The sequence below is a fragment of the Sinocyclocheilus grahami genome, unplaced genomic scaffold (genome assembly GCF_001515645.1).
Source record: "Sinocyclocheilus grahami isolate Dianchi unplaced genomic scaffold, SAMN03320097.WGS_v1.1 scaffold577.1, whole genome shotgun sequence".
Taxonomy (NCBI): domain Eukaryota; kingdom Metazoa; phylum Chordata; class Actinopteri; order Cypriniformes; family Cyprinidae; genus Sinocyclocheilus; species Sinocyclocheilus grahami.
Window position 1 is genome coordinate 501,938 of NW_015505756.1, and position 11,897 is coordinate 513,834.

The window sequence follows — 11,897 nt, forward strand, 5'->3', positions numbered from 1 at the left end:
TTTTTTAATTACAGGGTTATTATAGTTAACTAAAACTGAAACTAAAAAATATGTTTATCTGAAATAAAATCAAATACATATTTTTATTTCAGCTAGCTGCCAAGGCAACATTTTAATGCAGTTTAACTTGATGTACTAAAATAACTAAAACTAAAATAAAACTTTATACACACACATATGTACACTAAAAATTACAAAACATACAACATTACTAAAACTTTAACTTAAAGTAACATGAAGGCAAAAAGTAAAACAAAATCCAATTCAAAATATTCAAAATATGATAGTATCTCAATGATTTTAAAATAACACTCGTTGTTTTTGGACGTTTTGATCTGTTTGTGGTTCCTCGGTGCAGTGCGTGACGTACAGCGTCATCTAGCGTCAGCGCGGTGCGGAAGTGACGTAGAGGTGAACGCGCACGCACGTGTGTAGCGCAGCATGTTTCTGCAGCACATGTTTGTGTTTATGTGACTGTAAGAACGCTGATCGGAACCGGTGTGAAACTCGAGCGGCGCTGTGTCGGTCATGACGGGGGAACACGAGCGGTATCCGCCGCCGAACTTCAGCGCAGCAGCGGCACCTCCAGCGGCACCTCACTGGAGCGGCTCCACGCCGCAGAGCAGCCGCAGGTTCGAGGCGTCCCGAGACTGGAGCTGGACTCAACCGGCACAGACCGGACCCTGGCCCGGCCACCACCAGCCGCAGCAGTACGCAGGTACACGAGCTCAGTGTACCAGGGTAATACCATGGTGTTCTGTAAGGTGCCTTTAGCACATGGCACTGTCATGTGTATCTGGACGGGTACCACGGGTTAGTTCTGAAGAACCATTCACAAGGTTGATCACGCTCCCACAGGGTCTCATGTACCCAGTTAACTGTTCAGTTAGTATCATGTACCTGGTAAACTGTTTAATTAGTATTACGAACCTAATTAACGGTTCACTTTGTAGTATCATGTACCTGGTTAGTTATTATCATGTACACAGTTAACTGCTCTGTTAGTTATTTAGTATCATGTACCCGGTTAACTGTTCAGTTAGGTATTAGTATCATATACCTGGTTAGTTAGAATCATGTATCCGATAAACCAGGGCTGCCCAAACTCAGTCCTGAAGAGTTTAGCTCCAACCCCAATTAAGCACAGCTGAACCAGATAATCAAGCTTTTACTAGGCATACTAGAAACTTAAAGGCAGGTGTGTTGAGGCAAGTTGGAGCTAAACTCTGCAGGACACCGGCCCTCTAGGACCGAGTTTGGGCAGCCCTGCGATAAACTGTTTAGTTAGTTATTATCACACACCCAGTAAACTGTTCATTTAGGTTGTATCACATACCTAGTAATCTAATCAGTTTGTTAGCATCATGTACCCGGTGAACTGTTCAGTTAGTCGCATGTACCCGGTGAACTGTTCAGTTAGTCGCATGTAGCCGATGAACTGTTCAGTTAGTCGCATGTAGCCGGTGAACTGTTCAGTTAGTCGCATGTAACCGGTGAACTGTTCGGTTAGTCGCATGTAACCAGTTAACTGTTCAGTTAGTCGCATGTACCCGGTGAACTGTTCAGTTAGTCGCATGTACCCGGTGAACTGTTCAGTTAGTCGCATGTACCCGGTGAACTGTTCAGTTAGTCGCATGTAACCGGTGAACTGTTCAGTTAGTCGCATGTAGCCGGTGAACTGTTCAGTTAGTAGCATGTAGCCGGTGAACTGTTCAGTTAGTTGCATGTAGCCGGTGAACTGTCCAGTTAGTATCATATACCTGGTTAACTGTTCATTTAGTATGCTCGTGTTTAGTTCACTGTTGATATAGTTGTTAGTATGAAACAGTGAGTTTTATAATAATTTCTTTGACCTCATGTCATTTCTATCAGGTCATCTTCATCATCACCATCCTCAGCCTCCTCATCATGGCTGGCGGGGTTCAGCGCAGCATCACTGGGGTGGAAAGGTAAATCCAGACACTGATCTTCTATGAGTGTTGATTTGCAGTCATGTATGATGTGAAGTGAGGTTCCATGTGTTCGTTTGAGCAGAAGCAGCAGAAAGAGCCTGGGTTCAGTCATTTCTGTGACACCTGTGACCGAGGCTTCAAAACTCAAGACAAATACGATGAACACATCTCGCAGCATGTGAAGGTGATCCGCCGTAATCAACACGCACCACAGCTCGTTCATGTGATCATGCAGCTGTCCTTCAGACGTCTGTGACGTACTGTACAGCGTCTCATTAGTGCTCTTCTGTGTGTCTGCAGTGCTCTGTAGAAGACTGTCTCTTCACTGCACACGAGAAGCTGGTGAAGATCCACTGGAGAAACGTGAGTGTCCCCTTCAGAAGCTCATGCTGAACATCACAGGTCTCTAAGAGAAGTCCACAACAATAATGATGATGAGACAGAGGAACAATCACTGCAATCACTTTCAGAGTGTTTTTAAAAATGCTGAAAACATTGACAGCTAATCAGAATCCATCCGACTTTAAAGAGCTCGAGCATTTAAAGCGACAGAACACTAAACTGCAGTGTGTTTATAATAAACAGAACATTGTCATCCACTGGTTTGGACACTAATATAGTTATATATCATTATAGTTGGTGTGAACACGTCTTAAATGTTTAAAGTTGAGTGTGTGACGCTGCTGTTCTCCTGCAGAATCACGCTCCAGGAGCCAAGAGGATCAAACTGGACACTGCAGAGGACATCTCCAGATGGAGAGAGGAGAGACGCAAGTGAGACGGACGTGTGCAGTTTTGTAAATAATTAGGAAAAAGATTCAAGTGAACAAAAAAAAATTTTCATGGAACATAAGTCAAGTCACATGTATTTCTATAGCGCTTTCTACAATACATATTGCTTCAAAGCAGCTTCATAGAAATAAACAGGAAAATGATGCAAAATTAACTTTCAGCTGTAAACGGAAGACGATAGTGTCGTTATTAAATTCCTTCATATGTGTAGAAACTACCCAACGCTGAGAAACATAGAGAAGAAGCTGAAGCTTATGGAGATGAAGGAGCAGCGAGGAGACGTGCTGGAGACGGCTCAGTTCGGGTGCGTTTCTGATCTTCATATCATTACCCAACAATGAAAATGTGCTGTAAATGGTCTCACCCTCAGGCCGTCCGAGATCAGGATGAGTTTGTCTCTTCATCAGGTTTGGAGAAATGTAGCACTGCATCAGTGTCTCAGCAATGGGTGCTCTGCAGTGAATGGGTGCCGTCAGAATGAGAGTCCAAACAGCTGATAAAAACATCACAATAATCCACAGCACTCCAGTCCATCAGTTAACATCTGGAGAAGACAAAAGTTTTGGACTGTTGTGGCTTGTAAACGCTGCTTGATCTGTGCAGATTTCTCTCCTGATTCAGACCAGAACACTTTTTCACTGGAGGAAGCGTTATTATGGACTCGTATAAAAACGTCTTAATGCTGGATGTGTTTCAGCTTTTGTCTTCTCCAGATGTTAACTGATGGACTGGAGTGCTGTGGATTATTGTGATGTTTTTATCAGCTGTTTGGACTCTCATTCTGACGGCACCCATTCACTGCAGAGCATCCATTGCTGAGACACTGATGCAGTGCTACATTTCTTCAAGAGACAAACTCATCCTGATCTCGGACGGCCTGAGGATGAGCACAGTTTCAGATCATTGGTGTACGATTCCTTTCACTGCATTGTTTAAGTGAGTTTGAATGTGATCTGTGTGCAGTCGCATCAGGAGCCGCGGTAGGGGACGAGGATCTGACCGCTGGAGATGTGAAGGGTCCCGTCATCACACGAGCTCTGAGACGGATCTGAAGCGGCCGCATCAGGACAGAGATCCTCTGGCGGCTCTCGTCTGCAGTGACCCCGGTCCGTCTCAGCTCTCTGCTGATGATGATGATGTGATGCAGAACTGTGCTTCGTTCGGTCAAACAGACTTTGTTTGTGTTCTTTCAGAGTCTGATAAGGACGAGTCTGTTCAGCAGACGCCGACTGGACTCACTGTCGCACCCAAGAGCGTGACCTCTGCCCTCGGGTCACTGATGTCCAGCTACGGGGACGATATGACCTCCAGCGAGAGCGAAGGAGACACAGACGGTATGAGTTCGGTCCTGATGATCAGCAGGGCTCAGTGTTAACACTATTCTAGTTATCAGAGTCAAAAAAATAACAATTACACTAAACATCCAGATACAAATTCTGTACTGCAATACAGCATCATGTGATATATCAATATGTTTTAATGCATTGTACAAAGAAAATGTTAGATTTTTTATCAAATTGAAAGATTGTGTATAATTGTTCTTTTTATCTATTTTTAATTTTTGTAAAAAAAAACAAAAAAGTTAAATTATAGAATTCATTGAATTATTATTGTTATTCAGACTATTTGAAATCGTATTACTCTTTAATATCGTCTTATAGTCTGATGCTGATATGGTGTAAAATGATTCAGAGTGCATTATTCAGTTTTAAAAGAATAGTTTGACAAAATAAAATGTGTTTTTATGTTTTATATTGCTCTCTGTGCCTATTAAAGCCCTGCTGCTGAAACTGCATATATTTCTCACGTTTTATTCCGTCACAGACGCTCCAGTGCTGAGAGTCAGTCAGGCTTTAGAGGAGAATAAGACGCTCCTGAATCCTCATCCACTTCCTGTCCAGAGGATCCCAGCGCCGCACGAGGAGAAACACACACACACACCACAGCAATCCCATCATGCCCCGGCCGGCAGAGGAAGAGGACGCGGTCGTGGTCGCGGGGCGAGAGGAGGACGAGGCGGTAAAACCTGTAAACCTGCTGAAACACAGAGACATCGCCCAACACTACTAGAGATGGTGAGTGAACACACACACACACACACTCACACACACACTCACTCACTACTCACTCACTCACTCACACACACACACACAGACACTCACTCACTCACACACAGATATACACACACACAGACACACACACTCACTCATTCACTCATTCACTCACTCACACACTCACACACACAGACACACACTGACACACATTCTCTCATCATTTACTCACCGTCTCATGTTATTCTAAACCTGTGTTTAGACTTTCTTTAGTGGACACAACATGAGATATTCAGCAGAATGTTCACACTGCTTTCTTACACAAAGTATTTGTGTGGCTCTTTTTATTTGTGACAGAAATTGATACTTTTATTCATCAAGGCTGCATTAAATTGATCAAAAGTGTCAGTAAAGACGTTTATAATGTTACAAAAGATGTCTATTTTATATAAAAGCTGTTCTTTTGAACTTTCTATTCATCTGTGAATCCTGAAATGCATCAGTTTCCACAAAAATATGGTTGTTTTCAACATTGATAATAATCAGAAATGTTTCTCGAGCAGCAGATCAGCATATTATACTGATTTCTGAAGATCATGTGACACTGAAGACTGCAGTAATGCTGATAAATAAATTACAGTTTAACAGAGATTCACATAGAAAACATCTATTATAATATTTCACAGTATTACACATCATGATTCGTCTGAATGTGTGTGTTTGTCGTGCAGCTACTGGCTCCAGATATCCGTCACGAGAGGAACGTGGTTCTCCAGTGCGTCCGCTTCATGTTTAACAGAGATTCACATAGAAAACATCTATTATAATATTTCACAGTATTACACATCATGATTCGTCTGAATGTGTGTTTGTCGTGCAGCTACTGGCTCCAGATATCCGTCACGAGAGGAACGTGGTTCTCCAGTGCGTCCGCTTCATCGTGCGCAGCGGGTTCTTCGGTCTGGCCGCTCGAGACTCTGGTGAGATCAGTGTGTCTGTGAACACAAGCGCTGAGCGAGCGTCAGATGAGGACCTCAGTGGAGACTGTGACAGGAGCGCAGGTGAGAACACGCGTGTGAAGGAGAGTCCGGAGCGCCGCGGCGTGTTCCAGCAGCTGTTTGCTCAGCGCTTAGTGTGTGACGAGTCCTCCTGATGGCACAGAAACCTTTTTTTCTTCCACTTGTTATTTTTATTTACTAATCATGTGTTTGGCCTTTCAAAAGAAAAGACTCATAACTAATGAATGGATAGGAATTAGTTTGAGCTCATGTTCTGACTGTAGTTCTCTCAGATGCAGTAAATAAAGCCCTGTGTGAATCTGTGATTATAATTATAATAGTGCCTTTGTATTATGCAGATAAATAAATATGAACTTTACGGGCTGTGGATTTGTTCTCACTTCTGTCTTTGTCCACAAAATGGTAATTTTCATGAATAATGAAAAATGCATCTAAATCATAATCAGTTAATGTTCATTCCGACATCAACTAATACATTATTAAAAAGTTGCATCTGTTAATATTATTGAATTCTTAAACTATCAACAAGGATTAATGAGTTGATGTTAGTTACTAATGGAACCTAATTGTAAAATCTTATCCACAAAACCGTGAATACAGATATCTTTATTTAAATGTTAATTTTACTGAGCAAACCTCTGTATTTTTAAACTATATGTAAGTATAAATAAAAGCCCTAAAGAATAGTATTACAGCATAATTTACCGCATTAACTATTTATGCCTGGTATAGAGGTTTATTTACACAAAAAAGGTGTGAAAATGATGATAAAATGCTTTGCATTTAAATCAGAATCTGATTTTAATTTTACAAAAAGGTTAATTAACATTTGTCATAATGTCTATGTAAAAAAGATAAAAAGCTTCACAATGTATCATTTTAGAATTACGTTACAGATGCGCTGCAATGTTATTACTTTAATGTCACTTGAAACAATTATCATTATAAAAGTCCATGTAAAAAATATTAATATATTTTTTTACGTACAATAAACGTTTATATAGTACCATTTTTAAAATAAAAATAATGTAAGGATTAAACTACTGAATGTTTGTCCGTCATGTATCAGCGATGGGCGTGTCCTGCGCCGCGGCCCCGCCCCCTGCTGGCGTCACCGCAGCTGCTAGCTCGTCGGTTAGCGTGCTAACAGCGGTCGGTAGTGATGAGACAGCAAAGCTGCGAACGAAGCCATTCCAGCATCCTCACGCAGGCCAGAGAGCAGACAGCGGCGGAGAACGGGTTTAAACCCCGGTCTGAGTCCGTGTTCGGCCACATCGGGAGTGCGGGAGAGCGTCTGTTTGTGTTCATTTATCCGCCGTCACTGACGCCTGCGCGCTTCTCTGTCGGCACACACGCTGCTGGGGACTGAGTTAGCTGCCAGGTAACCAGCAGCCGCGTTTGGTGTGCTAACCAGGAGCTAGCCTGCATTATTTCGCACAAACACTCGCTGAGCGTCTGTGGAGCAGCTGTCTGCGCTTTAAATGGGGACTACATTTAAACCCCGGTCTGAGTCCGTGTTCGGCCACATCGGGAGTGCGTCTGTTTGTGTTCATTTATCCGCCGTCTCTGACGCCTGCGCGCTTCTCTGTCGGCACACACGCTGCTGGGGACTGAGTTAGCTGCCAGGTAACCAGCAGCCGCGTTTGGTGTGCTAACCAGGAGCTAGCCTGCATTATTTCGCACAAACACTCGCTGAGCGTCTGTGGAGCAGCTGTCTGCGCTTTAAATGGGGACTACACGCGGCTTCCTAACGACGTCACTGCACGGACTGTAGCGTGTCCATCAGATTCAGTTCACCGTTTACCGTAGTGTTTCTCGGATGCATCACTCCGAGTCCCCCGGCGGCAGGAGGATGTCCCACCCGTCCGTGTCCGGCTCCGATGAGCAGCAGACGTCCGCTCAGCCCCCGCCGCACAGCCTCAGCCTCCAGCCCGCCGCGACGCAGCTCAAGAAGAAGAGCGGCTTCCAGATCACCAGCGTGCTGCCCGCGCAGGGGTCCTCCGCCAGCGCCAGCAACAGCCTCGCCGAAGACACCGAGAGCTACGACGACATGGACGAGTCGCACACCGAGGACCTGTCCTCGTCCGACATCCTGGACGTGTCGGTTTCCCGGGCCACGGACACCGGCGTCCCTGAGAGGAGCTCGTCGGAGGAGACGCTGAATAGCTTGCAGGGGGGCGAGACGCCGGGAGTCGCGTCGCCTAACGAGCCGGTGATGCAGCAGGGGTACCTGGTCAACGGCGTCCACCACCATCACCACAAGACCGGACGCCCCGCGGCTGCTTCAGCAATCCCCGCCTCGAGCGGGCGCTCCGTGCAAGCTGCGGAGGCAGGCGGCGCTGCACCGGTACCGGACGCCGCCAGAGCTCCGGTCCCCACCGTGATGCCGGTTGCACCCGCAAATCCTCCGACCGCGAGCGCGGCGACCACCGCCTCTCGCTTCAGGGTGGTGAAGCTCGATTCCAACACGGAGCCGTTTCGGAAGGGTCGCTGGACTTGCACGGAGTATTACGAGAAAGACGCCCCGGCTGGAGACGTCGCGGCCGCCGCGCACAGAGCGGTGGAGAGCGTCCTTCAGTCCGAGCACGAGACCACGAGCGGCAGCTCCTCCGGGAGCACTTTGAGTGGCGGCGGAGACGTTCAGCAGGCCTGCGTCGGTCTGCACGCTCCAGACCCGGGCGCTCACCTGCTTCCTCCGCCCTCCGTTCTGTCGGGTGCTGAGAGTTCCTCTGCCTCGGGGCGACCCTACAGTGTAGAGGCCCAGAGCAGCTACCCTGCCAGCACCAGACCTCCGGTGGAATACACCCCGAGGCCGGCAAGCGTCCAGCCCGCAGCTCAAAGTGCAGTGTCACCCAGAGCTGTGCCAGGGCTTCCTCCGGGGGCCGTGTCTCCGAGGCCTCAGGTTCCCGGCCCGCAGATGAGCATCAACCCGGACCCAACTGGAGCCCAGCTGTTTTCTTCCGCCGCTCTGAGCCACCTGCAGCCGCTGCTGCTGAGGGCCCCGCTCCTCCCGGCGGGCCCCGCGTATGTGACGGCCTCGCAGCTGGAAGATGCGCAGCGACTCCTGCTGCAGCACCACACGCTGCTCTCTCTGCCGCGGCTGGCAGCAGGAGGTATGGCAGGCCTCGCAGGGCCGGCTGCGTCTGATGCTGCGGCGGCGGTCTCGAGTGCAGATGAAGACAGGTGAGACACAAGCTCAGACACTGCCTGATGCGGGGGGTTGATGACTGTTATTTTAGGATAATTGAGATGCTTTTATGGTTTTTATTCATATTTTTGTTTTATTTTTAAAAATATTTTTAAGTTTTTTTTATTTTATTGATATTTTTATTTATATATAAATTAATTATTTTTTTATATAAAAATTATTTATATATTTAAGAAATATATAATATAATTTTTTTAGAATGTCTATAATTTTATTTTATTGATATTTTTTTATATATAAATTTAAATTATTTAAATAAAAATTATATATGTATGTATGTATGTGTGTATATATATATATATATATATATATATAATTTTATTAATATTTAAAAAATGTCTATATAGTTTATAATATAGTATTAATTTTTTTAGTTATTTTACATCAAGTTAAACCTGATGTAAAAAATACATATATTTTTTTATTGAATTTTTAAAAAAATATATCTATAAATGTCTTTCCCCCCCTTTTTTTTTCAAGTATTGTTTTTTTTTTAATAATATTATTATTATTATTATTTCAAGTAATGCAAAATGTTTTTTTTGTATCTGACCTCATTGAAGGGTGAATCTCATAAAGTCCAGGTCATATTTCAAAACAAAATCAGAGAAAGTAAGAATAATTTAGTATTTTGCAGTCCTATTTTTGGGACCATTAATATTTTTGTGACATTAACATGACATTAAACCCCAAGGTACTGTAATGCAGAACTCTCATTCTCTTGCGTCACGTTTCAGTAGTAATCTTCATGACGTGGAGTTGTTTGGCCCTGCAGCTGCGTGTGTATTAGTGCAGTGGTTTGTCCTTGAATGAGTCGCTCTGTTCTTCACTTCAGGCTGTTCTGTTTGTGGTCCGGGTCGGGTCAGTCCAGTGCCTCTAAATATAATTCACTCGTCTCGTTCCTGTTCCTCCTCCTCTTTTAAAACTGTCGGCCTGCTGAAGACTCGGAGTAAGCGTGTCAGGATCGCCGTGTGGCCAGCAGCACTAGCGTGTTAGAGTGACGTGTGGACCGTCTGGTTGCCATAGTGACGCATCTGCAGTGACTCAGCAGAAGATGCAGTGTGGCTCTTGTGAGCGTGTGATGATGAGGATGAGGATGAAGATGCTACACTGATCATGTCCTGCAGGGGTTTAATGCAGTGTTGATGCTCTCCTGTGTTTATTGTTTGCATGCTCTGTGTGCAGTCCAGTGGAAAAACCCCAGCGGCGTCACATGACCCGTGTGTGCTTGAATCATTGATGTGCGAGTCCATCGCCGTGTCTCATGTATGTAATCAGTGCAGTGATCAGCATCGGTCTGGACTTCAGCTGATTCATTCAGATATTCCTTATTAATATTGAACATGAAACCTCAATCTGACTCTCTTTACTTTCTTAAATGATGTTCTTGGTCTTGAATCATGTTCAGTTAATAGTCATTCAGTTTTGTTCACTTACGTTTATTCATCTTGTAGAAGAGCAGCAGTGCTCACAGTCACATCACCTTACAGAAGTCAAATGGTTTCCACTATTAGGAAATTAAGCTGAAGACTGCAGCGCTGCTTTGATATCTCAATCTAGCGACAGTATTTCTGCTTGTTTTGTATTGTCTTGTTATTAGCTGATATTAGGTGCTGTCTTGATCTTAGGAAGGTCCGGTTATTGTCATGCATGTTTTGTATTTGAGTTGCATGATGTTTTCTGAGATCATGAGTGACTCAGGTGTGTGATGGAGTTGAGCTGCAGAAGCTGCAGTGCTGAATTTGTCCTGTAGGTGTCAGTGAATCTCCTCTCACAGCTGCGCTCTGTCGCATTCTTCACTGCAGCCCTGTGTGAGTGTGTGTGTGAGAGAGAGTGTGTGTGTGTGTGTGTGTGAGAGAGAGTGTGTGTGTGAGAGAGTGTGCGTGTGTGTATAGTGGGTGTGAGCGAGAGAGAGAATGTGTGTGTGAGAGAGAGTGTGTGTATAGTGTGTGTGTGTGAGAGAGAGTGTGTGTGTGTGAGTGATAAACAGTGCATACCGCAGGAACGCTATAACGGGAAATATTAGCGGTTTTGAAACGTGACATTTTCAAATCGCGGTATACCTTGAAGCCGGTATTCGGCCCATGCCTACTTGCAGACGTTATTTGGATTCATATTGTTTCCAGGCTGTCCATCTTATTGTATTTAGGCTATTATGCATGTTTGATGTGATTGTGTTTATTAGGGATGCTTGTTGATGTTTGTTGTTTAGTTGTTTGGATGATCATCAGACGTGCTGCAGCTTCATTCAGCTCTCACGTGTCTCTGGATTAAATCATATAATCTCACGCCTGGAGCATCCATCTGTGTGTCTCTGTGTGTGTGTGTGTATCTCTGTCTGTGTGTGTGTGTGTGTGTGTGTGTGTCTCTGTGTGTGTGTGTGTGTGTGTGTGTGTCTCTGTGTGTGTGTGTGTGTGTGTGTGTGTCTCTGTGTGTGTGTGTGTGTGTGTGTGTGTCTCTGTGTGTGTGTGTGTGTGTGTGTGTGTCTCTGTGTGTGTGTGTGTGTGTGTGTGTGTCTCTGTGTGTGTGTGTGTGTGTGTGTGTGTCTCTGTGTGTGTGTGTGTGTGTGTGTGTGTCTCTGTGTGTGTGTGTGTGTGTGTGTGTGTCTCTGTGTGTGTGTGTGTGTGTGTGTGTGTCTCTGTGTGTGTGTGTGTGTGTGTGTGTGTGAGAGTGAGTGGTCAGACCTGTGCGATTCGCTCTGTCAGATCAGCGCCTGCGGTGTGACACGCTGAATTATTATCCATATATGATCTCATTCAGATCTCAAGATTTTAAACGCTTGTCACACTGCAGGACTGCTGAGTCACTCTGGATAAAAGCGTCCACTAAATGGTTTAAAAGCTCATTAAAAATGCTGGAAAGAAGAACTAAAATA

At 44.8% G+C, this 11,897-nt stretch overlaps 2 protein-coding genes across 3 annotated transcripts in view; both read left to right on the forward strand.

The window, feature by feature from the left end:
- Positions 1-360: 360 nt before the first annotated feature.
- nufip1 (nuclear FMR1 interacting protein 1) lies at positions 361-7,059 on the forward strand. The gene is made up of 12 exons (XM_016239914.1): positions 361-718; positions 1,873-1,949; positions 2,035-2,136; positions 2,253-2,315; positions 2,650-2,726; positions 2,956-3,048; positions 3,708-3,850; positions 3,938-4,078; positions 4,569-4,819; positions 5,527-5,589; positions 5,676-5,856; positions 6,884-7,059. The coding sequence occupies exons 1-12, from the start codon at positions 529-531 to the stop codon at positions 7,057-7,059; spliced, it is 1,557 nt and encodes a 518-aa protein (XP_016095400.1). The 5' UTR covers positions 361-528.
- Positions 7,060-7,312: 253 nt separating this feature from the next.
- The window catches only part of LOC107556740 (TSC22 domain family protein 1-like), a 20,474-nt gene continuing 15,889 nt past the window's right edge, over positions 7,313-11,897 (forward strand). Inside the window, exons 1-2 of one of the 2 annotated variants that reach the window (XM_016239932.1) lie at positions 7,313-8,997; positions 9,858-10,877. In XM_016239932.1, the coding sequence (XP_016095418.1) occupies positions 7,634-8,997; positions 9,858-9,945 (1,452 nt within the window). In that variant the 5' untranslated portion in view covers positions 7,313-7,633 and the 3' untranslated portion in view covers positions 9,946-10,877. Of the gene's footprint in view, positions 8,998-9,857; positions 10,878-11,897 lie in introns of those variants that run through there. The other variant, XM_016239931.1, reaches the window with a different exon arrangement.